General features: G+C 35.4%; 1 protein-coding gene across 1 annotated transcript in view; it reads left to right on the forward strand.

Moving 5' to 3' along the window:
- Positions 1–27,740, forward strand: part of rg (A kinase anchor protein rugose) — a 1,380,990-nt gene that overhangs the window by 532,085 nt on the left and 821,165 nt on the right. The window contains exon 25 of the mRNA XM_090393458.1: positions 26,636–26,789. Within this exon, the coding sequence (XP_090249584.1) occupies positions 26,636–26,789 (154 nt within the window). The remainder of the gene's footprint in view (positions 1–26,635; positions 26,790–27,740) is intronic.

The raw sequence follows: 27,740 nt of genomic DNA on the forward strand, positions 1-27,740 counted from the left end.
TTGTGTGATTTTGTGTGTGGATTTGTGGTTGGGGAGTTGGGCAAATGGACAGGGAGCTCTATTGATTTTGTTAATGGGAAAGCCATTGGCAAAAATGTGTCCCGAATGTGATTGATTTCAATGTAGAGGCTTATGTGGTCAGAGTAGATGGGCCTAGCTCTGTTCGCTAAGGTTTCGATAACACCATACTTCTGGGAGGGGTAGTGATAGGTGGTGGATGTACCTTAGTGTGGGTGGGTTTTCTATAGACTGTTTTTGATTTCAGTGGGAAAATAGATCCCTGGGTGTTGTCTGTTGAGATGTGCTGAAAACATTTCTAACATATCCCTGCTGTGTGGCCAAAGACATCATGTCATCAGCATAGTATAACCCATTGTGGCTTTGAGAGGGGCAGAGCTTAGGGCCATGTTTTCAAAATCTTCCATGCAAAAATTGGCAAGGGTCTGATACAAACAAGGATAAGTCAGCTTGTGCTCTTAGAGAGTACAGAGACAAATGCAAGAATGCTAAACACTGTGTAAAACTAGTTAAAAGTCATGGGAGGACTTTGGCAAGAATATAGAAAATAAATATCAAGAAGGTGGCAAAATATTCTAGAGGCTATTAAGAAGCTTAGGAATGGAGGAAAGAGTGCTGTAAAAGGAGTTAGAGATAATAAAGGTGACATGAAAACGGGAGAAAAAGATATCCTTGAAGTATGGAGTAATTACTTTGAAAAACTGCTAAATGAAACAAGCAGTGATGACAGCACAGTGGTAAAAAGCACTGACCAGGCATGCAGTCAGGAATACATATCCATACTTGAATTGTAAAAAGCCATCAAAGGCTTGAAATGCGGAAAGGCAGCAGGAATAGATGATATTCGACCAGAAATGCTGAAGTATGGTGGTATAAGAGTCTTATAGTGGCTGCAGTGCATAGTTCTGAATGCCTGGACAGAGAGACGAATTCCAGATGATTGGAGTAGAGCTCTCATAGTACCCATATATAAAAAGGGAAATAAAACTGAATGTGAGAATTATAGAGGTATTTCCCTACTGAGTGTTCCTGGCAAGATCTATGCAAGTATACTTGAGAAACGGTTGAGAAGAATTGTGGAAGAAAAGCTTGGTGAAGAACAAGCTGGATTCAGGCCAAATAGAGGCTGTCAGGATCAGATCTTCACTTTACGACAAATAGTCGAGAAAGCATGGGAATATAACAAAGATCTGTATTTAAGTTTTGTCGATTTGGAAAAGACATATGACAAGGTGCCAAGAGAGAAGCTATTCAATATGCTACAGTTATATGGTGTCAAGGGGCATTATATCAAGCAATACTTAGTCTTTATTTGAGTTGTAAGTCAGCAGTTAGAATTGAAGGAAGTACAGGAAGATGGTTTAATGTTAAATCTGGTGTAAGACAAGGATGTACATTATCCTCTCTGTTATTCATTATCTATATGGATCACATTATGAAGGAAAGTGGTATTAAACATGATATCAAAATTGGAGATGTTAATGTCAGCTCTTTGCTTTATGCAGACAATGTTATACTTCTAAATAAATGTGCTACAAGTCTGCAAGATTCTCTGACTAAATTGAATAGCTGTTGTAATAGATATGGTATGATGGTCAGCAATAAAAAGACAAAGAAATGAAAATAGGCAGAATCATTGAAAATGTCAACTGTGTTGTGAATGGAGAACCTGTGGAACAAGTAAAATATTTCAGCTACTTAGGCACGATTTTTAGTGAAGATGGTAAATTGAATACAGAAATAGACAACAGAATCAGCAAAGCTGGTATGGTGGGAAGTCAATTGAATAAATTCATATGGAATAAGAGAGGAATTAGTCGGAACGCTAAATTAGCTGTATACAAGACAGTGTTCAAACCAGTTTTAACTTATGGATCTGAGAGCTGGGTCAGAAGTAAAACACTTGACCAAAGACTAGAGACCGCAGATATGAGAGTCCTGAGAAAGATTAGAGTCGTGAACAGATGGCATCAATGGCAATATCATATTAAAAACGAGGATATTAGGAAACAGCTTAACATTGTCAGCATCCAGGAATGCATTAGCAGAGCTAATCTAAGGTGGTATGGTCACTTAAACAGAATGGGTGAAGAAAGAATAGCAAAACAAGTGTTCTCTGCGAGGTTTGCAGCAAAACGACCCAGAGGAAGACGAAAATTATAGGTGGATTGATATGGTACAAAGTGCCTTAGATGATAGAAATATAAGATCTGATAATGTTGGAGTCTTGACAAGTAACAGACTTATTTGGAGGAAAATTGTAGATAGGAAGTTAGTAATGATGTAATTTTTTTTTCATGTAGTACTATCATATCCTGTACACCCATTGAGGGTACATGGCAGGAATTTGATGATGATGAGGAGGAAAAATTTCTGTATTACAAAATGATCTTGTGCATCTTCTCCTTCTGCAGTAACTTATATGTTTATAAACCCTTTCTTCCACCTCTCCACCACTTTTTATAACCTACAAATTTTCAGTATAGACTTGTATGCAGTTCCAGTGGGCAACATCTAGGTGTCAACTGCATATGAATCTTCCCCACTATTTCCTCATCCCCAAGAAAACTTAGCAAATCAGCACAAGTAATCCTTGTGCATTTTATCTTTTCCATCCAAAGATCCAAAGTGCATAACCTTATATTTTGCTACATTGAATTAGACCATTAATCTTCCCCTGCATGCAAGCACACACACAGTAATGGTATATTTAATGTACTGGCTGAAATGAATCAAATACATCACCCATCTTATGAATTTTCAAAGATGAAAGCATGAGATTAACTCTAATGTTATTGCAACCTTGACACTTAACTCTAGGCAAACTGTTTTACTTGGAATTTCCTGTATCAGAAATTGTCTTACAATATTTAAACATTGTGCTTTATATTTTATTTATTTTGTTTGTTCGCAAGAGAGATAAAATTGAATTTTATATGTGAACATAAAATAAAAACAAATTATATGTATTTTAAAATATATTATGAAATCAATCTTACAAAATAAATATTTTTATTACTAGAAATAGGTGTATTCTTTCATTTTATGGAACAAGTTACTTCATTCAGATTTTTTCATTTTAATGAAAATATTCAGAAATTATTTTAATTGTTTTACAAATGCTCCAGTGAAAATAAATTTGCTAAATACAGTAGAACTCGGTTATAACGAATTCCACGGGACCGCATATATTTGTTCGTAATAACTGTTATTCGTTATATCCAAGAAGGTCATAATTTGAGCGAATTAAAAATGTTTTCAGATTTTTCTCAGCATAGGTATATTGGTAACATAAATACATATGTGCATACATACATATAAAAAAACAAAAATTTATTTTTAAAACTTCACATTTTTAAATAAAAAATCATCAAGCGTGCTTTGCTTTGCACAAGACACATATTTCATATGTTTCATATGTGTTATCTAAACTTACAGATCGCGATTCCATAAATCTTGTTAAAATATGTAAAGCACTTTCTGCTTTGCACCAGGTAATGATTTTCTCATCATTGCTATTTTCTTCCTCGGAGTCACTACTACTATTATCTTCTTCTAGTGTATGAGAGATTTGTTTTAAGTTGTCAACGTCTGTCGGTATACCCGAAGTTGGGATGCCATTATCAATGTCTATAAAATTATCAATCTCTGCGCATGTTTCAAAATTGTTCAAGTTTTGTGCTTTTAACCACACTGATAACGGTAAGTTATCCTCTTCATCTTCTTCAGATTCGCACTTATATTCTGCAAGACCGGCTTTCTTAAAACAGTTTTGTATCATAGACGATGACACCAAATTCCAAGCATCACTCATTAAACGTGTTGCGTGAAGTACACTGATCTTCGAGTCGTAAGCATAAGCATTTTCTGCAGATTTTTCTCTGCATTCTATCAGTTCCAAGACTAACAGATGATGAAAATGGGATTTAAAACATCTTATTATGCCTTGATCAAGTGGTTGCAAGACGAATGTCACATTCGGTGGGAAAAAAACAAGTTTTATGTTTGTTAAATTAGCCACTACAGGATGGGCAGGACAGTTGTCTATTAATAACAAAATTTTCTGGTTTTCACTGTGAAGATTTTTATATCACTTGCGAATTTCATTTTCGAAAATTGAAGATGTCATCCAGGCCTTCTTATTCGCTGTATAATCAACTGGAAGTTTCTTGATGTTTTTAAAGCATCTAGGCTTTGCCGATTTTCCAATTACAAGAAGCCTTCTTTTATCGCTACCGGTCATGTTCGCACAAAAAACTGTGAGTCTATTTTTGATAAGTTTTCCGCCAATGCACTTTTCATTTTTAAATTGAAAAGTTTTATTAGGCGTTAAATTATAAAAAAAAACCTGCTTCGTCTGCATTATAAATGTTGTTGTATCCATACCTTCGTTTGATGTCCAGCCATACATTCTTGATCCGGTCAGAAACAACGTTTTTGTCAATGGACAATGCCTCGCCACTTACTTTTGCATAGACAATATTGTTTCTGTTCTTAAAGCGATCAATCCACCCATTGCTGCATTTAAAATCGCTATAACCAAGTTGAACAGCAAATTTTTCGGCTTGAACTTTCAAAATTGGTCCGCTAATAGGTAAGCCAGCTGTTCTTTGCACTTTAAACCACAAAAGAAGTGTCTCGTCAATGTCACTTTTACACTTTTTAAGTTTTTTACAATTCGATAAATTGTTTTCAAAAGCTTTCAGAGTCAACTCGCGATTTTTCCAAATTGTTGATATTGTAGATGGGGACAAACCATACTTCTTTGCTGCTGTCAGATTTGATTGGCCACTTTCCACCTACCGTATGATTTCTACTATTTCGGAAACCGATAAAATTTTCCATTTGACTCCCGACATTTTTCCACAACCAGAAAATGGTTTCAGGAAAATTCATCGAAAAGCGAATTCGTCGAAAATGCAATTCATCGAAAAACAATTCACCGAAAATTTTAAAATTTCGATAATGTTATGGTAAAAGTAACCCATTTAGAACAAAAACTGATCCATGCAGACAGCTTCTTGTACCAACAACTTCTGCTAAGTCATTTAAGTTGGAGAGGTTTTGTAATACAGTACATAATTTGGACACATTATTTCTTTGTCACCTCGAATATAGCTGAACTGAAAACTGGAACAATTCGACATTTTCTTCTAAAAGTTTCACATAGCGAATCTGAGTAAAATTCATCCCATAATAATTGCTGTATTGAAGTCGCATATTACTACTAGCAACAATAATAATAATGAATCCCGCATAGTTCAGTCGGTAAAAACGAAGCCGTTTGATTAGAAAGACCTGGGTAGTTGGATCCCATTTATGCATAATTTTTATCAGTCCTGTTCTGCTAAAAGTAAGTTAGCAGGCATAATATAGATACGGCTGGGCTTTTCTTCCAGAAATAGGCAAATCAATCCCATGAACAGACATGAAAAAGTTATCGGACAAGAAAGACTATAAGAACCATATTGTTCTATAATTTTTCCCTATGAAAGTAGCATTGTAATCTCTTTATTCACGGTTCAGGTTTTGTTCCAAATGGATCAATTTTCTCATAACATTTTCGAACATTTTAAATTTTCGGTGAACTGTTTTTTCGATGAATTGCATTTGTGACGAATTGTTGTTCGATGAACTGTCTTTCGATGAATTGCCTTTTCGATGAACTCTCCGGATACCCTGCAGAAAATGTGTATGTACGAAATGTCAGTAAAGGAACGACTAACGTGTATTATTCGTTCGTTATTCCCGTGAAACGAATTTGTAATAAACATGAAATACATGCATTAAATCAAATGTAATTCAAATATACCTTCAAAATTATTCGTTATAAACGTGAATTCGCTGTAACCGTGATCGTTATAACCGAGTTCTACTGTATTTATATAAAAAGCACATTTTAAATCACGTTCATTGAATTAGGTGATTTCAACAGTTTTATTTATTTATTTTCCTTGTAAAATTCAGAATATGGCTAAATGGTTTTCATTTTGCTTACAGTTTTAGATAAATTGGTCTGCACTTATGAACAATAAATGATGTTAAATTAGATTGCTTGCTTGGTTTCCAATTTAGACTTTTTTTAAATATATCAGAAGAACTTTGGCCTTTCATCTTTTAGATTAAAGATGCAATAGATTTTTTTTTATTTTTTTTTACGAGAATGATAATTTCACTGATTGGAAACAATCACTGAAATTATCAATTAATTCAAAATTTAAATTTGCTTTAACCATTTCTAAAATAATAATAGTAATGCTGATGGCTGCTGAAACAGATGCTTCTAAAACTGGACTGTTTCTTTGATTATTATTATTATTATCCAGGCCTCCATTATTATATCAATTTTTATTATTATCCAGGCCTCAAAAGACTCATCGTTGGAGGTTGTTTTTAGAAAAAACAAATTTTATCATACCACTCCTTGAACTCATAGACCGTTCCTGCTCCAACCACTTTCTCAGGCAATGCATTCCAAGGTTCAACCACTCTTCACCCTCTTGTGCACAGCCTCCTTTTGTAACTTTCAGGGATAGTCCCTTGTCATCGCTCCTTCCCGCTGTTCCACCAAGTGAAAGGACTCCAATGTCTACCCTGTAACTGCTTCTCAACAGTTTAAAAGTCTATCATATCACCTCTCCTTCTTCTATTCACCAAACTCTGCAGTCCACATTCCCTCAGTCGATCCTCATAACTCATATTGTACAGTCCTGAAACCATCTTTGTTATCTGCCTCTGTACCCTTTCCACAGTCAATTTATCCCCTTCAAATCCTGGGGACCAAATTTGAGAACAATAGTCTAAGTGTGGTCTGATCAGGGTCTTATACAACGGAATGATAACTCTTTTATCTCTGCAGGTCAGCGTCCTTCTCAGTATTGCAGCAATCTTCTGAGTTATGTTCGCCACCTTTGCGATATGCTCCCTAAATTTCAGTTTTTTGTCAATCATCACCTCCAGATCTTGTCTCCCCTACTTTCTCCAGTACAGCTCCTCCCATTGAGTATGCAGCCTCCCATCGATGTATCCCAAACTTCAAGACTTTACATTTTGCTGCATTAAACCAACATCCCCGTTCATTTGTCCATATGTCTAGTTTATTCAAATCCTCTTGCAGGGCTGCCCCATCTGCACTATTACTGATAACCCTTCCCAGCTTCACATCATCTGCAAACAACTGAATGTCCCCTTGCAATCCATTGACAATATCATTGATATAAAGGTTGAACAATGCAAGTCCCAGTACTCAGCCCTGTGGAATCCCACTTGTAACCTTCTGCTTCCTTGATATTGCTCCACCATACACAACTCTGATACCTATCAGACAGCCAATCCTGAATCCATTTGACTAACCTGACATTTAAACCCATGTGCTGCAACTTAATTATCAGCTTATCATGTGGCACCCTGTCAAACATCTTTGCAAAATCCAGAAAATGGCAGTATATGCCTTTCCCTCATCAACTGCTCTTGTCACTTTATTATAAAAGGCAATCATATTACTAAAGCAAGAGCACCCCTTAACAAATCCATGTTTATTCTCACAGATAACATTACCTTCATCTGCCCAACTCTGTATATAGTCCCTCACTAATTTCTCCAAGACCTTAACAACTACCGATGACACACAAACATGCCTATAATTAGACACTTCCAGTCTGCTACCACCCTTATGCTGCGGCACTATCTTCCTTCCATTCCTTGAGTGGTATCCGGAGAGTTCATCAAAAAGGCAATTCATCGAACGACAATTCGTCGCAAATGCAATTCATCGAAAAAAAGTTCACCGAAAATTTAAAATGTTCGAAAATGTTATGAGAAAATTGATCCATTTGGAACAAAATCTGAACCATGAATAAAGAGATTACAATGTTACTTTCATGGGGAAAAATTATAAAACAATATGATTCTTATAGTCTTTCTTGTCCGATAACTGTTTCATGTCTGTTCATGGGACTGATTTGCCTGTTTTTCCGGAAGAAAAGCCCAGCCATATCTATATTATGCCTGCTAACTTACCTTTAGCAGAACAGGACTGATAAAAATGATAACAACTACCCAGGTCTTTCTAACTAAATGGCTTCGTTTTTACCGACTGAACTATGCAGGCTTCATTATTATTATTGTTGCTAGTAGTAATATGCGACTTCAATACAGCAATTATTATGGGATGAATTTTACTCGGATTCGCTATGTGAAACTTTTACAAGAAAATGTCGAACCGTTCCAGTTTTCAGTTCAGTTTTATTACTTTTACCATAACATTATCAAAAATTTAAAATTTTCGGTGAATTGTTTTTCGATGAATTGTTCATTCGATGAATTTTCCTGTAACCTCCTTGAGTACCTTTCCCACATCCAGACTTTTATTGAAAAGCCAGGTCAACGGAGCTGTCAATTCTTTAGCACATTCAAACCCATAGTGAAATACCATCCAGTCCAACAGCTTTACTGGTATCCAGAGTACTCAGGATTTGGAACACACTCTCCTCTTGCACCTCTAAACCCAGAACATGTCCTATCCCTCAGTATTAAAACCTCCTCCAGGATGAAATACTCCAATAAAGTGCTCATTGAACAATTCCATTATGTCCTCTGCATCAGTCACTCTATTCCCATTTTTATCCTGCAATGTCATTCTTCCACAATCGTGTCTCCGCCTACTGGCCACATAGCTAAAAAAATTTCCTAAGATTTTCTTCGGATCTTAGTGCCAATCCCTTCTCATATTCCAGTTTTGCCTTCCTCACCATTCTGGTCACTCTCCTGGCCTGTGTCTTATATGCTTCATGTATCTGTCCTCCACCCCTCTCCTTATATATCTTCCATAATCTCTTTTTCAACTGCAGTTCCTGTTTGATATCTTTTGTCATCCACTTTACACCAAATTGTGTCCACTTCTTCACCCGTGGAATACAGCTTACTATTGCTGTTGGCAAATATTCTTTCACAATTTCCCAAGCACTAATGATATCCTTGCCTTCCAATTCTGCCCTCGATGGAACTGCCCCTAGTTGATACCTAAGACTATTATACTCACCCGCATTATAATTCCACATACGTTCCCTTTTCTTTGATACACCTGCATGTCTGTTCATCTTCCAAGTCAAAACCACATGGTCACTCTCTCCAACTGGTTGGAGAGATGTCATCTCACTTATTGAACAATTTGATTACACAGGCCTGCGATGGAAAAGTTGTCTGAGAAGTAATAATTGATTCTTATATATTTTTAGGTGGTGAGAGGTCAGAAAAAATAATAAAAAAAATTCCATCATCCACCAATTTTACCCAATTTCTAATTTTATCGTTTTTATTAGTAGTATTTGGATTTAAATTCAGCACATTGGTATTTAATTTCATTCTCCTTTATTTACAGCTAATTAGTTATATAAGTGCTTTTTTGAAGTGCCTTTTTATGGTAAATAAAGAAATTTCCATGAAACTTCTCATTCTTAGGATAGGAAAGAGAAGGAGGAATGCAGATAAAATTGCAGGTGGCTACTTTGAATCTGATTTGCTGAGATAACAGATGACTTTCCTGTTGTCACAGATACTTACATTTTCTTTTGTGATTCTTTTGTTGAACTTTAGTCATTGGCTACTAAGGTTATCATATTTCTGAAAGTTTTCACCTGAACTTTTTTCACAGACCAATTTAAATGACTTGGTCAGAGATTTGGGTCTTCCTAAGGAATCTGCAGAACTGCTGGGCTCGAGACTAAATGAAAAGAATTTGTTAGCTCCTAGCACTTCTTTCTCATGGTTTAAATATAGAGAAAGAGATTTTCTTCCTTACTTTTTGGAGGAAGGTGATTTAGTTTACTGTAGCGATATTCCCGGACTGATAAGCAAAATCAACGTAAAATATGAAGTGATTGATTGGAGGTTGTTTATCGATTTCTCAAAAAGAAGCCTCAAAGCTGTGCTTCTCCATAATTACAATAAGTATGCTTTAGTACCAGTAGCACATTCCATGCATTTGAAAGAACGATACGAAAACTTAGCCTTCATTCTCAGCAAATTTAATACATGGATGGACAGTTTGCGGAGATCTTAAAGTCATATCTATGATTTTGGGACAACAAAGAGGATACACCAGATAGATACCTGTGCTTTTTGTGCGAGTGGGACAGCCGAGATCGAGAGCAATATTGGATCAAGAAAGAATGGCCAGAAAGAGTCACATTAGAACCTGGAAGTAAAAATGTGTAAATGAAATTTTGATTGCTCAGGAAAAAATCCTTTTACTCCACTTCACATAAAGCTGGGATTGATAAAACAATTTGTCAAGGCTTTGTCGAAAGAAGGAGAGTGTTTTAAATACATCTGTGCAAAATTTCCGGGATTATCTACAGAAAAATTGAAAGAAGATATTTTGATTGGTCTGGACATGAGGAAACTTATGGAGGATGACCTGTTTGAAGAAAAAATGGCAACAGTTGAAAAAGAAGCATGGAAAGCTTTGAAAGAGGTGGTGACCAAATTTTTAGGAAATCACAAGGACCCCAATTATAAAATGATTGTGGAAGACGTGCTACAGAAATTCAAGGATTTGGGATACTCCATGAGCTTAAAAGTGCACTTTCTCAACTCTCATTTAGACTACTTTCATGATAATCTGGGAACTGTCAGCGAAGAGCAAGGAGAGTGATTCCACCAAGACATCAAGGAGATGGAAAGAAGATATCAGGGCAGGTGGAATGTCAACATGATGGCAGACTATTGCTGGATGTTGCACAGAGACAACCTGGGAAATGAATTTCACAGAAAAAGTTCAAAAAGAAGCATTGAAGGAAAAAGAAAAAGACACCAAAACGAAATGTAAAGTATGTACTAAAGATTAATCTTTAATTACTTTAATGAAAAAATTTTTTTTCAATACTTTCATTCCAAAAATGTTTACGGAAAGTTTTAAATACTATTATTTTACTTAATATAATGCATTTCAAAGCTATTTTACTGTAATATTGAGATCCATTTTGTGAAAAATCCTTACGTGATAGAAAAAAATGGAAGAGGTATTTGAAATCAGTGGTAAAAAATAAATCAGAAACAGTTAATAGTTTCCAGACAACTTTTCATGACTCGAATTTTGCAGGCCTGTGTTATTTCAGCCATTATTTCTTTACTTCATGGGTTTGGCATCAGTTGCTTTAGGAGATATCGAACAGCTCAGATTATTCTAATTTTTAAAAATTTACAGATTTCCTGTTTTAGATCTGATTGCATTACGTTTTTGTTTGTTTGTTTGAAGTCCTGAAATCAGCTATATCTTAAATATGCTAACTAATAAAAAATTATCTTAAAAAAAGTGCAGCTATGGTGTATAGTTTCAGCTTCTTTTTTTTAATGGTTAAGGTATTAAAGGTAATCTATATACAGATATTTCTGATTATAGTTTACTTTTACTCTTCACAAGAAAATAAACTTTCACTTTGGATACATGTACATATACATTGTTTTTTCATGTAAAACAATAGTAAAAGTAAAGCTACTTTAGAAATGCTACATAATATCTAAACTAGAGGTCAATATATTACTTTTCAAATATGTAGTATTTTTCTGTTTCATGGAACATGATCTTTTAAGAACCAAATTTGATTCACACTGGTCTTTCCTTATTTTTTTAAAGCAAAGTGCGAAGATTATTTTCTTATTATTTTAGTGCCATACTATTTTAGAACTGCAGTGCAGAGTACTGCATATAAAATTAAAAAATTCTTATGATTTATGTTTTGTTTTTTTATAAAGAAAAACCACATGAGTGCAGAGAATATGCTTTTGCTCATTGTATTCAATAAGCTTTCAAAATCAGTGAATGAAAATAAGTTTTCATTCACTGATTTTGATTTTCAAGATTATGAATAAAACAATAAAAGAAACTTAATTCAGTCCTTCATGCTTACACAGTGATCAGAATACATCATGAAAATTATGGAAACAACTACCGCAACTCTACACATACCGGCCAATATGTAAATGCTAACTCATTTCACCATCCTCCACAAAAATTTCGAGTCATTAACACCCTCAAAAGCAGAGCTGTAACAATTTGCTCTAATGAACAAGCTCTTAAATAAGAATTAAAAATTATTAGCAATACATTTATAAATAATGGCTATAGCATAAATACTATTAATAAAGTTCTTCATAAAATTTCATCAAAAATAATGTAGATTACAGTGAAACCATAGCTATCTCATACATTAAAGGATTATCAGAAAAAAATTAATAGAATCCTTTAGCATTATAAAAAACATATTCAACTCCTCCAAGGATCCTTTCCTCCCCGTTGGCACAGACTGGAGTTTATTGGCCCTTCTGGGCAGTGGCCCCTTCTCTTAATGCATAGCAGTATACATGTCCGCAAGGAGATGTGCTTTGCATTATGGAAGATGCTGAGACAAGGAGTGATGAGAGCTTGGTCCACCTTTGCTACGAGTTGCCAAGGGATGTACCACCTTACCTCAGCCCTGAAGATATTTTCAGGCGCAAACTTTGTTTGCTTACATTTGGATAAAGGATTAAACTAAATTTATTATAGTCTAACCAAGTGTAAAATAAACTTCCAACATCTTTCTCTAATTCCAGAGTAATTCAATAATAAGGTGGTACGCCGGTTGGCAACTCGTATAGGTAAATATGACCTCTCAATTGCTTCTGCCTTTGTATCACCACTCCGGGTCTGCCTCCAACTGACAAGACCTCAATAAAGGTCGAAACCAGTCTGGGTAGTGGCCCTTACCTTAATGCATAGCAGTATACTTGTCTGCAAGGAGATGTGCTTTGCATTATGGGAGATACTGAGACAAGGAGAGATGAGAGTTTGGTCCACCTTTGCTACAAGTTGCCAAGGGATGTACCACCTTACCTCAGTCCTGAAGATATTTTCAGGTGCAAACTTTGTTTGCTTACACTTGGATAAAGGATTAAACTAAATTTATTATGGAGTTTATAGCACCTGTAACTTACCTTATATTGGGGAACTGGATGTACAATCCCTATCCGACACATTAAATTTAACAATTTTGGAGAAGCATCCCTCTCAGCTCATGCTCTTAACACCCTACAACAAATTGACTGGAAAAGTACTTGTTCTTTACATCATACAAAAACCTGGTATAAACTGAAATTTAAAGAAGCCTGTGAAATTTTGATTAACTGCCCTAAACTTAACATTAACGGTGGCATAAAAATCCCAAGAATTTGTATGGCACACATTCAGCTCACTTAGTTTTCCAGCAAATCCCCGAGTTTAGGACTCGAAGCAATTTTTTCAGCTTTTGTTGGCCACTATCCATACCATTTTGTTTAATTTATATGTATACCTATATAAGAATTTTTTTTAATTTTTTATTTAATTTAATTAATTTTATTATCATCATCAAATTCCTGCCATGTACCCTCAAGAGGTATACAGGATATGATAGTACCACATGAAAAATTTACATCATTACTAACTTCCAATCTACAATTTTCCTCCAAATCAGTCTGTTACTTGTCAAGACTCCAACATTATCAGATCTTATATTTCTATCGTCTAAGGCACTTTGTACCATATCAATCCACCTATATCTTGGTCTTCCTCTGGGTCGTTTTCCTACCAACCTGGCAGAGAACACTTGTTTTGCTGATCTTTCCTCGCCCATTCTGTTTAAGTGACCATACCAGCTGAGATTAGCTCTGCTAACGCACTCCTGGATGTTGGCAACATCAAGTTCTTTCCTAATATCCTCGTTTTTAATATGATATTGCCATTGATGCCATCTGTTCACGCCTCTAATCTTTCTCAGGAATTTCATATATCTGTGGTCTCAAGTCTTTGGTCAAGTGTTTTACTTCTGACCCAGCTCTCAGATCCATAAGTTAAAACTGGTTTGAACACTGTCTTGTATACAGCTAATTTAGTGTTCCGACTAATTTCTGTATTACTCCATATGAATTTATTCAATTGACTTCCCACCATACCAGCTTTGTTGATTCTGTTGTCTGTTTTCATATTTAATTTACCATCTACACTAAAAATCGTGCCTAAGTAGCTGAAATGTTTTACTTGTTCCACAGGTTCTTCATTTACAACACAGTTGACATTTTCAATGATTCTGCCTATTTGCATTGTCTTTGTCTTTTTATTGCTGACCTTCATACCATATCTATTACAACAGTTATTCAGTTGAGTCAGAGAATCTTGCAGACTTGTAGCGGATTTATTTAGAAGCATAACATTGTCTGCATAAAGCAAAGAGCTGACATTAACATCTCCAATTTTGATATCATGTTTAATACCACTTTCCTTCATAATGTGATCCATATAGATAATGAATAACAGAGAGGATAATGTACATCCTTGTCTGACACCAGATTTAACATTAAACCATCTTCCTGTACTTCCTTCAATTCTAACTGCTGACTTACAACTCAAATAAAGACTAAGTATTGCTTGATATAATGCCCCTTGACACCATATAACTGTAGCGTATTGAATAGCTTCTCTCTCTCTTGGCACCTTTGATATGCCTTTTCCAGATCGACAAAACTTAAATACAACAACTTCCAGAATATTTTGCCACCTTCTTGATATTTATTTTCTATGTTCTTACCAAAGTTCTCTCATAACTTTTGTTTATCTAGTTTTGCACAGTGTTTAGCTTTCTTACATTTGTCTCTGTATTCTCTAAGAGCATAAGCTGTCTTATTTGCCAGGAACATTTGATATGCTTTCTTCTTTTCCTTCATTGCCTCTTTAACTTCCCGTGTCCACCATGCAGTTTTAATTTTTCTATCCTTGCAGGCAACTTCACCACATGCCTCTCTAGCTGAATCAATCAGGGTTTTCTTCAAGGCTTGCCACTGAATCTCCAAGGTTTGGTTCCTGTTCTCAAACTCTTTCATTTTTTCTTCAATAATATTTGTGTATTTCAGTCTACAATTCACATCTGAGAGCTGCTCAACCTTTATTCACTTTAAAACGTTCTTACATGTTATTCGTTTCAATATGAAATTCAATTTTATCCTGCTCAAGACTAAATAGTGATCACTTCCAATTTCAAATCCTCTGTACACTCTGGTGTCCTGCACCAGGGAGAAAACATCATTATCAACAATAACATAGTCAATGAGACTTTTCTTATTCCTTGCCTCTTCTCTCCATGTGAATTTATGCACATTTTTATGTTGGAAATGGTGTTAGTAATAACCAGTCCATGTCCTGAGCAGAAATCCAACAGATATTGCTCATTATTATTTGCTTTGCTCTTTTCTTCAAATTTTACCAAAATATTTTTGTATGTTTGATAATCATTTCCTTCTCTGCTATTTAGATCCCCAACAAGGACCTACGTTTCCTTTTTCATTGTGTCAGTTGCTTTTTCTAAAGCCTCAAAAAATTCCTCCATTTCTACCTTAGTAGAACCTTCTGTGGGACCATAGGCACAAATAAGTCTCATTGTCCAGTTTCCCATTCTCATATTTGCCCACATTACTCTACTTGAGACTGCCTGCCATTCAACAAGATTAGCCTCATATTTTGTGTTGAATACTATGGCTACTCCTTCTTTTCCTTGATTGTCATTGCCTGAATATAACATTTTGTATTTATTGCTCAGTAAGATCTCACCAGTTTTTGTCTTTTTTGTTTCAGTCATCCTATTATGTTGATCTGGTAGTTATCTAATTCCTCAGCTAGCTCTATTTCTTTGCCATTCGGGCTTCTTATGTTGATAGTACCGATCTTTAACTCTTGTGATGTTTAGTTGGGGTGTGTTTTGAGATTTGTTCCAGTAGCTGACTTTTTGCTGTTCGCTCTGGTTTCCTGGTGAAAACAACGGGGGCCTTGTTTAACCGGGCGACGCCCCAGCCGGCATGAAATTTTGTCATGTTGTATGTCATTTTGTATTTTGGTTTAACCAATAAGAATTCAATTTGGTCGGCTAAATCCCAAATTGCCACCCCATCCTCGTTCACTTCAGTATCCAGGTATATACCCAACAGGGTGCACCATGAGAAGGTGAGTATTGGACATTAGGTCAAAAGCCCTCGTCAGTTCTTCGCATTCCTTTAAATGCTATGTGGAATTTCCTCTCAGTTATACAGCTTTGACCCTTAAGCACCCCAATTTAATTAATTTTATTTATTTTTATTTATTTTTTATTTTTTGTGAATATATTGCTCTCTAGCTTAATTTAATTTATAACCTAATAGATAATAATAATAACAGCACTCTAGTAGTTTTGATGTTGTAAGGTTTTTTTTTTTTTTTCACCAGTGTTCAGGCCAATGGTTTTAACGGTTGATGAGTAACGTTAGCATACCATGTAGATTATAGTGCAGCTTGTTTCTTTGTATATATGTGTATACTCCAGATGATGACCGTAATGTGAAGGTCGAAATGTTGAGTGTGTATTTTGGTTTATATTAATGTTTTAATCTAGCACGATAGTTGTTTTTATAAGTTTCATGATGTAAACTTAATTTGGAACAAATAATTCTAAATTCCATATCAGTCTGTTGAAAATTTATTTATCACTAGGTTAGACTATAATAGATTTAGTTTAATCCTTTATCCCAGTGAGAGCAAACAAAGTTTGCGCCTGAAAATATCTTCAGGACTAAATATATAGTGTTGTACTATCTTATCCAGTAAGTAGTGCAACACCAAGGCAACTCGTGGCAAAGGTGGAGCAAGCTACCAGGCACTTCTAACCCAGTATCTCCCATAATGCAAAACACATTTCCTATGTGGATATGTATACTGTTATGCATTAAAGGGATTGGAAGTCATCTGTGCCCATAGGCACAGATGACTTGCTACTGCTTCTGCCTGGTATCTCCAGCTCTGGGCCTGGCTCCCACTGAAGAGACCTCAATAAAGGTCGAAACTAGTCTGGGTAGATGGCCAATCCCTTTAATGCATAACAGTATACATATCCACATAGGAAATGTGTTTTGCATTATGGGAGATACTGGGTTAGAAGTGCCTGGTAGCTTGCTCCACCTTTGCCACGAGTTGCCTTGGTGTTGCACCATATCAGTCTCTTATCTCCATCTGAAATCATACAATTTAATTATTTAGATTGCACAGAAATCATACAATTTAATTATTTAATCTGCTTCTGTCCTTGCTTCCATGTATATTTATTCCTCCAGAATTTCTGCTGAGCTAATTTTCTCAACTAATCTAATTTTGTTTTGTTAATGATGCTAGTCTTCCTTCTTTTCTATGCTTTATACTTTTGTTCAAGAATTTGCTGATAACATTTCTCCACTTTTCTCACACATCCTCATGCTGATATACCATTTATTCCCACTTCAAAATTTTGCAGTATCCTAAATGCCTCCAGTTCTTCTACATTTGTTCTGACATTTGCATCCAACTTATCTGATTATCACTTATAGCTCTTCTTCTTCTCCCATAGTCCTAAATGAACCGTTGGGTCGTTCATGGCTGGTAGGTGATGCTCTTTGCTAGCCTTCTCCAGTCGTCTCGGTCTCTTGTTCTTGATGTCAGTTGAGAAAGGGAGGAATTTGTCCATTTTTTGATGTTATCAGTTCATTTTAATCGAGGTCAGCCCCTAACCCTTGATCCCAGAATGATTCCTTCTAGGGTTTGCTTTGAAATGCCATTAGCCCTCTCCACATGTCCGAACCATTTCATCTGTCTTCTTCTGATGACTGTCAGAATATTTTCCCTTTTTCTCCCATCTATTGAGTCGATCAGTTTTCGGACATTTTCATTGGTTTCGTGAGCGGTATAGGGAATTCTCAAAAGTCTTCTGTAAGTTTTCATTTCGAAAGACAGGAGCCTCCTCCTCACTTATAGATAGTTTGGTTTAATTCAATGAGAGCAGCACATAGAACTAATTAAATCTAGGTTTAATCATTCCAGTGTTTTGTCTGTGTCACAGAGACATCTTCAGAGATACAATATTAAAATTGTAATAACACAAATACAAAACAATAAGTGGAAGAAGTTGGACTAGAAGCCTAAAGTACTATGATGGGTGCACTCTATGAGTGCCTTTGTTTAACCTTTTGGGAAGTTTAACACAACTGTATTTATTTAGATTAGTTTCTTTTTAAAAAATAAAATAAATCTGCTGCTGATTCTAAACGAAAAAAAAAAGTATCAAGTTTCTATTTACTGCAGTGTAGTGTGGTAGTTTTTACCCATTTAATTCAGTTCAAGATATCTAAGGCATGTTCATCTAGATCTGACTGACCATAATTCTGGCAGCAATTGTAAGTCTTTTATTCTCCTGGAAAGATGTTGGCGATCATCCAATTTGACTATAATATGCTAAGTTGCAAGACATGGAACCTTATAAACAGCTAGAACAGAGAGGGGGAGGAAGTGAATCCTTAGAAGAGTGGATAAGTGTAGCCATCTTCAAAATAACGGATAAACTTATCAAAATAATTACAACCTTCAGAGATTTTTTTCCCAGCTGTAGAGTCAGCCTCTTTAAGTTGGTGTGAACTTTTCATCAAAAAGACTTGATGAAACTGCTATCAGCATACTTAGTCTCAGCCATAACTTTGCAGTAGCACCTCATTAAGTTTCAACTTCAGACCTCATACTTGCCTTGCATCCATACTTGCCTTCAAATATTGCCAACAGCATACCACCAACACAGAGGCTTGTAAACACTTAAAACAAAGAGGGGAGGGAGTGAATCCTTAGTAGAGCAGATAAGGATGGCCTGCTTTAAAATAAAATAAAAAAAAAAAGAAAAAAAAAAGACAACCTTTGATGGTCTTTTTATCAGCCACAGAATCAGCCTCTTCAAGTTACTGTGAACCTTTCATCAAAAAGATTCGACGAAACTGCCATTAGTGTCCTTAGCCCCAATGTAACTTTGCAGTAGCACCTTGTTACGTTTCAACTTCAGACATTATGCTGCATATGGAGCAGCATCCATAACTTTCCTTCAAATATTGCCAACAACATCAGGTTCGATGTAGCTAACATCCTTTCACAAGCATCAGTGCCTGAATGAAATATCTCCAACAGCATCTCTATACCCTCCATAAATTATACAAAGACAAAAACATAATTACTAGAGCTCATAGCGATAATGCTACTGTAGTTCTTGATATCAGTAATTATAATTATAAAATGAATGTGTTGCTCAGAGACCACACTACCTGTTATAAATTGCTAGTGCTATGCATTATGGGAAGGGTCACTACCTAGGCCGGTTTTGAACTTTATTGAGATCTCGTCAGTGGGAGCCAGACCCAGAAGTGATACCAAGGTCGAGGTAATGCAGAAGTCATATTTCTTCAACGTTGGTATCACTTCTAGAGCTACAGAAACATCCCAGGCTCTTCCATATCCAAGCATGCTCTCTCTCTCTCTCAGCTATGGAAGCTACATTTGGACATGCAGTGCTGCTTAAGGGTCAAAGCTGTATAACTGGGAGGAGACCTCCTTGTAAGGAATGTGGAGAACCGACCAAGGCTTCTGATCTTATGTCCAATCCTCACCTTTTCGTGGTGCATCCTGTTATCTATTTACCTGGATACTAAACAAACAAGGATGGGCCTGACAATTTGGGATTTAGCCAACCAAATTAATGATGATACAACATGACAGAATTTCATGCCAGCTTGGGTGTTGCCCAGTTAAACAAGGCCCCCCCCCCCCTGCTGTTTTTGCCAGGGAACCAGGGCAAATAGTGAAAAGTCAGCTACTGGAACAAATCCTAAAACATACCCAAATCAGTGTCACCAGAGTTCAAGATCAGTACTATTAACATAAGAAGAATGAAAGGCAAGAATTGGAGCTAGCTGAGGAATTGGATAAGTACCGGATTGACATAATAGGGGTGATTGAAACAACAAAGACAAAAACTAGTGAGATCTTTCTGAGCAATAAATACAAAATGTTAAAATTAGTCAACGACAATCAAAGAAAAGAAGGAGTAGCTATAGTATTCAACACTAAATACAAGGCTAATCTTGAATGGCAGGCAGGCTCAATTAGAGTGATGTGGGCAAATATGGGGAAGTGGACAATGAAACTTATTTGTGCCTATGGTCCCACAGAAGGTTTTACTAAGATAGAAGTGGAGGAATTTTTTGAGGCTTTAAAGAAAGCAACTGACACAATGAAAAAAGGAAACGTTGGTCCTTGTTGGGGATCTAAATAGCAAAGTGGGAAATGATTGTCAGACATACAAAAATATTTTGGAAAAATTTGGAGAAAAGAGCAAAGCTAATAATAATGTCAAATACCTGTTGGATTTCTGCTCAGGACATGGACTGGTTATTACTAACACAATGTTCCAGCATAAAAATGTGCACTAATTCACATGGAGAGAAGAGGCAAGGAATAAGAAAAGTCTCAGTGAGTATGTTATTGTTGACAGTGATGTTTTTTTTCACTAGTGAAGGGTATTAGAGTGTACTTAATGTTAAATCTAGTGTCAGTCAAGGATGTACATTACCCCTCTGTTATTCATTATTTATATGGATTATATTATGAAGGAAAGTGATATTAAACCTGATATCAAAATTGGAGATGTTAATCTGAGCTCTTTACTTTACGCAGATGATGTTATACTTATAAATAAATCCGGTACAAGTCTTCAAGATTCCCTGACTCAATTGAATACTGTTTTGTAATACATGTGGTATGAAGATCAGCACTAACAGACAAAGACAATGAAAATAGGCAGAAACATTGAAAATATCAACTGTATTGTGAATGGAGAACCTGTGGAACAAGTAAAACATTTCAGCTACTTACGCATGATTTTTAATGAACATGGTAAATTAAATATTGAAATAAACATCAGATCCAACAAAACTGGTATGGTAGGAGGTCAACTGAATAAATTTAGATGGAATAAAAGAGAAATTAGTCCGAACATTGAATTAGCTGTATACAAGACACTATTGAAGCTAATTTTAAGTTATAGTTCTGAGAGCCGATTTGAAATAAATTTTATTAGAAATAAAAAACGGATATTGAGGGTCATGAGAAATATTAGGGGTATGAACAGATGACATCACTGGCAATATCATATTAAAAATGAGGATATTAGGAAAGAAATTGACATTGTTAGCATCCAGGAATGTGTTAGTAGAGCTAATCTCAGGTGGTATGGTCTCTTAAACAGGATGGGGAAGGAAAGATTAGCAAAACAAGTGTTCTCTGCCAGGTTGGCAGGAAAAAGACCCTGATGAAGACCAAGATATAGTTGGATTGATACAGTAAAAAGTGCCTTAGAAGACAGAAATACAAGATCTGATAATGATGGAGTCTTGACAGGTAACAGATTGATTTGGAGGAAATTGTAGATTAGAATTTAATGGTGATTTAAGTTTTTCATGTTGTACTATCATATCCTGTACACCTCTTCAGGAGACATGTCAGGTGATACCATCATCAAATTCCTGATGATGGTATCACTTCTGGGTCTGGCTCCCACTAATCTGATTTCAATAAAGGTTGAAACCTCTTTGGATAGTGGCTTTCCCATAATGCATAGTATTATACATGTCTGTAAGGTATATGTGCTTTGCATTATGGGATACTAAGACAAGCGATGTGAATTCATTAGCTTCTATGTACAAGTTGTCCCAGTCCTTTAAATACTTCGGGCACAAACTTTGTTTGCTTGCACTTGGATAAAGCATTAAACTAAGAATTTAATTTCTTGGTATCTTTAATCTATAATGTTATTAGTAATTCCTCAATCTGGAGCACTTAAAAATAAATGGTCAGGAATTTAAAGAAATATAATCTGCGCACTGCTTTCAATACTTATGCGAAGCTGGCTGCCCTTATCTGCCCTCTTAAGGGCCACTTCCCTCTCTGTCCAGATGTTTCCAAGGTTCCTTGTTCAAGTAACTTATCATATTATGCTCAAACTGGAGAATCCCCCAACATCAGCTTATGAGAATAGAAGAAATACCTCTGCCACCTCAGCTATGATCAGTCACGTTTATCTGATCATGCCTTGAATACTTTTCACTGAGTGAAATGAAAAAATTTACCATGCTTGACCACAGCAAATACAAACTTGATAGACTAATTTTTTATTTATTTATCTTTTTAGGCAGTGGCATAGCTAGGGTGGGGCGATGGGGGCGGTCAGCCTTGGGTGGCACTTTGAATCTTTTTGAATTTTTGCAGTTAATTCTAAAATACAGTCTCTAGAACTCATTTCCAAATATTGTAATAATACTGCGAATTTTCCTCATAATTGCTGTAAGTGTTGCTAGTTGTGAGAGGAGTTTTCTAAATAAAATTGATTAAAAATTACCTATATTACTATGAAATAGACTTCGCCAATGCCATTGACAATTTTGCTAACAGAAATGCAAGAAAAATAGCATTTTAGAATTTGAAATTAAAGTTTTACTTCAAAAAGTAAATACTTCATTTTGACTTTTTATACTATTTTTGGTATGTATTGAGAGGGGTGGCAAACTCAGGGACCACCCCAAGCAGCAAAAGCTCTAGCTACACCACTGTTTTTAGGTTTTCTTAGTTTTTTTTTTTTTAGAATCAGCAGCAGATTTTTTTTTTTTTTTAAAAAAAACAAACTTACCTGACCTAAAGAAATATGGTTTCATTAGACTCCTCTAAAGATTTGGGAAACATTAATTCTTACTCTTCCAACCGAACAGCTAAAGTCTAGTTACCAGCATCCATGGAGAATACTCTTCTTCCACTTTTTCTTTTGTTTTTTTGTTATTACGATTTTAATATTGTATTCCTGAAGATATCTTTGTAACAGTGATGAAATATAGGAATTATTAAGCTTGTATTTAATTTTCTCTGCTGATTTCATTCCATTAAACCTAATTATGAGTGCAAACCAGCACCTAAGCCAAAAATTTGCTAATACAATCTAATCAGATCTGTTGGCAAATTATTAAAGACACATTTAGGAAAATTCTCCTTGCTACCCAGTAGATTAAAAACATCACACCACAAAAAGAAATACACATCAGAATTAAGAGCAATCACTTTACCATAGTATATAATCCAGGAGGAGAATGAAGATATCTTAATATCTTCATTTCTTCTTCTCTGATCCAAATTTGTTAATTTAAGGACACAAAACACGTGTTGAAAAGATTATTTTACTGATTAATAATAAAATAATAACTTTACGTTTCGACCCCTGTATTGAGGTCATCATCAGAAGGATACATGTGTTAAGAACCAAGCTACATGCTGTTGCACTCTATACAGGTAAATTACATCTATGTTGTTAACGAATCTTTTTTCTTAGCCTGCCCTCTAGTGATTAAAAAAAAAAAAAAAACTACAATAAACTCTGCTAAAGTCCTCATGTACTAGAATTCTTCTGGAATCTTCTGGATTTGTACAGTACAGGTTGCTATCGAATGTTCAGGGAAAAAAGGGAAAAAAAAACCCACTTCAAGTCTTCTTGTATTGAGATTTTTCTTTGTGGTTGCTATGAAGGTTGCAGATGGGTCCTCCAAATTCTTGGAATGGTTAGGCCATCATTTTTATTCAGATTCGGATCATGTTTGAGCATTTCACATACTTCCTTGAATTTCCACTTGAACCAGGTTTTGGTGCAGTGTAGGGACTTGGTACCTTTCCAGTCAATTCTGTGGTATGTTTGGAGTGCGTGGTCTGAAAGGCTGGTTTTTCCAAAATGGAGGTACTTTATGTGTCGTTTGTGTTCATCCTTCCTGATTGGGATGGTTCGCCCTGTTTCCCATTTCAATTTGTACAATTCAGTTGCATTGTATTGTACAAAATACAATGCAAACCCCTGGGTGGGCTAGATGAGGCAGAGGATCCTTGGAAGAACTGAGTAGATGTCTTAATTTTGTCGTTGGTTTAAAGGTGGTTTTGATGTTGTATTTGTGTAGTGTTCTGTCTATTTTTTCGGAAATGCCTCTAACATATGGTATAGCAATAGCATTCTTGAAATCTATTTTGTTATTAGTGGTATCTTTGTGGAGGATCTTGGGAATGGTTTTTATACCGTATCCATTTTTTATAAAGGTATGTTTGATGGTCTCATATTCATGGTTAAGAGCTTGTTCATTTGAACAAATAGTTTAAGCTCTGTGTTTAGGGTGCTTATGACCCCTAATTTTTGTGTTGGGTGGTGATAAGAAGTTTTGTGTATGTACTGGCCTGTGTGTGTGTAGGGTTGCGGTAAACTGAGCAGGAGAGACAGCCTGAAGGAAGACGTGTGACAAGTGTGTCTAGGAACGGAAGAGAGTTGTTTTTTTTTCTATTTCAATGGTGAATTGGATGCATTTGTGTTGTTTGTTCAGGTGGCTAAGGAATGTATTTAGTGCTTCGCGGCCATGAGGCCAAATGGCGAAAATATCGTCTCCGTATCTGAGCCAAATTTTGGGTTTTAGGCAAGCCGACTCTAGAGCTCATTGCTCAAAGTCTTCCATATAAAAGTTTGCTATTGGGCGGAAAGTGGTGAGCCCATGGCTATACCCTCTTTTTGAAGGTAAAAATTGTTTTGCCACACGAAATATCTGGGTAGTGGCTCTTCCCATAATGCATGGTATTATACATGTCCGCAAGGTATGTGTGCTTTGCATTATGGGATACTAAGGCAAGTGATGTGAATTCATTAGCTTCTATATATGAGTTGTCCCAGTCCTTTAAATACTTCAGCCACAAACTTTGTTTGCTTACACTTGGATAAAGATTAAACGAAGAATATAATTTCTTGGTATCTTTAATCTATAATGCTATCTAGGTGGATAAGAGAATTTTTCCTAAATGTTTCTTTCATAGCATACCAAAAACTTTTTTATATTTATATTAGCAATTTTTCAGCATCTGACTGCAACTAAACAAAAATAATTTTCTGAATAATCATTAATTTTCAAACATAGAGTTTTCAATGTCACAAGTACCACAGTTCACTCCACTCCCTCCACAAATTACTTTGAATTATTAAATTTTATAATTGATTTAAAGTGGTTGTATTACAATGATTCATGTTGCTTCACTGTTCTAACTTCATCTGCTGGTTGCATTCTATTTAGAATGAATGCAGCTGCCACATGCTACTCTTATATTTAAAATATTCCATGTAACTTTTCCCACCATTACTGAATCTACACATACCGGGTCACATGTGTCACCACATGTTTTAGCCAACTATTTAAGAATGCTGCTGGTCAAAAATCATCAATAGTGTTGATAACTATGGGAAAAACCAGATCTTTCCGAGTTTGATACAGGACTTATTGTGGGTGCCCATCTGACTGAGCCACAATTTTGAAAACAACAGAGCTGACTGGTTTCCCAAAAGATGAGATATCCCAAGTGTTTAATCAGTGCAAAAATATATCCCAGGTGTGGATATAATTTGGAAAAATAACCCGTGTTGCTTGTCAGAGGCATAACTGTGGTCGTCCGAAGACACCACAGTTATGCCTCTGACACAGTCAGAGGCATAACTGACACAGTTAGAGGTGCCTCTAGTGTAGTCTATGTCAAACTGCATATGTGCCGTAATTCAGGCTAAAGGAGGTCCAACATGTTATTAAATAAAAATTTCTAATTCATTGGCTTGTTTGTGTACCATATGTGTTACACCATCCACCACCTGTTATGTAGCACTTTTTTTCTGAGTGCATGTGTTCTGTGGTCAATTGGCCTATTTTTGCAGGATGAAAAACCAAGTTTCTGGGATGGAAAAATCCTGATACCTCCATATGAGATTAGTTAACTCATCATGAGTTGAAAAAACTCATATATAAATTTCTTTGAGCATGACAAGAATCAAAAATCAAACTCTTGTATTTGTGAGTTGAAGTGCACACATCTTGTTGTTTTTCCAACTTCAGTATAGAGACATCTTTGTTTTATTGATTTGCCAATTATATATAACTAAACCAACTTGCTTGTATATACTTTGTTAGAGTATGTAAATGTATTTTAGGGAGGGTGACTGACCACTTTCTTAAGAAAACTGTTTATATTAATTGAATTGCTATCACATACATACTTGCCCCAATTTCTTGTTTAATTTTGTTTTGTATCAGTCTCCCAATACTCAGCTTGTTCACTGTGATGTTACATTGCAGTGGGACATCTGTTACATAACAGAAACATTCTTTCACCTTCATTTGATATTTGAGCGTGATGTGTTACTTTCTTCAATCATTTCAACTAGAGATAAAACATGTGCTTGATATTGTTGTATACATGTTGCATATATGCTGGTATACAGAGTGATAATGAAGTGTAAGGTTGTATTGATATAGATATCAATATCTATATCAATATAAAGTCATCTCAGTAATATCTGAGCAGCTAGATTCTGCACTTAGGTATTTAGGCATAGATTAAACAGTCAGTGGTTATATTATTTCATAATAGGAACTTGTGTATAAACAGCAGTAAATTTTGTGTCTTGAACAGAACTAATAATTTCCTTGTCATTTATTTAAAGCAAACCTTTTTATGTTCTAATATGACTTATCTTGAGAAAATAATTAAAACATTCAGAGTACTTGTGATATTGTTGAAATCCAAATATTCATTATGAGTTATTCATTCATTATTTAACTTATGCTTATATCTTTATTTTCCCCATTTAACTTTGCTGTTTTATTATTATATATTTTTTTTTTTGTTTAGCCATACAACAAAGACAGTAATTGACTTTGTTAATAGCAGTGAAAATGCCATCTTTGTTATCAATACTGTCCATTTGATATCGCAGCTTGCTGATAACATTATTATAGCCTGTGGTGGTCTTTTACCTCTATTAGCTTCTGCTACTTCCCCTAATGTAAGTTTTTCTTATTTCAAAATGCCTTGAATATTCTATATACTGTGATCTAATCATGTCTTAATACATTACATATGCTAGATTCTGACTTTTAGTTCATTTTTTCAGCTGAATATCACAACTATTACAGTATAGAGAAGCAGAATTACAATTTTACAAAGTGTATCAAAATTAAAAAAAATTTGTAATCAGATGTAATATACAAGGCATATCCAGAAACAAAGTTCCAGTTTGCATATACCTGTAATGTAAGTGGTTGGAGTGGGAATAACTTTGCACAATGGACATATTTTCAGTCACTCCATGTTTATGAGTTTGCCAACACGTCATCAAAGAAATTAAGAAAATAAAAAATCCTACAAGTTGTGAAATATGATCATTGTTGATGAAATTTTTGAATGCCAGATATGTTCCTGACTAAAATGTATCAGCAAGTTAGTCAAGTATATGGAAAAATGGCATAAGTCAGTGAAGGGAGGACAAATGTGCACAATGAAGACTGAACTAGCTGCCCATTGTCCATCACTGTCAATCTGCTTGACCAGGTAAATGAGAAGATTTGTGAAAAAACAGAAGATTGACATTTCTGAGTGGAGCTTATATTTCCTGCACATTTCTTATTCTTGACATCACAGAATGCACCCTTACAGTATCACAAATGTAATGTAAGATGGGTTGCCAAAATCCTTGCTGATGAGTACAAAACAAACTCATGGTGGAACTTTGAACTTTCTGGAATGGTATCATTACGAACTTTAATTTTAAACTACATTATGACAAGAGATGAAAAGAGAATGAAAATGAAAACAGAGACTCCGATCTCACATGAGAAATCTAGATTTCTCATGTGAGATCGGAGCGTAAGCATCAGTAAGTGCAATGGCATCACAGTGGTTCTCTGAAGCAGAAAAATTCAAGTGGACACTTTCCTCCAAGATATACCATGTTTTG

The sequence above is a fragment of the Typopeltis vanoorti genome, chromosome 5, assembly GCF_054136105.1.
Source record: "Typopeltis vanoorti isolate ZY-2024b chromosome 5, IOZ_Tvanoo_1.0, whole genome shotgun sequence".
Lineage (NCBI taxonomy): Eukaryota > Metazoa > Arthropoda > Arachnida > Uropygi > Thelyphonidae > Typopeltis > Typopeltis vanoorti.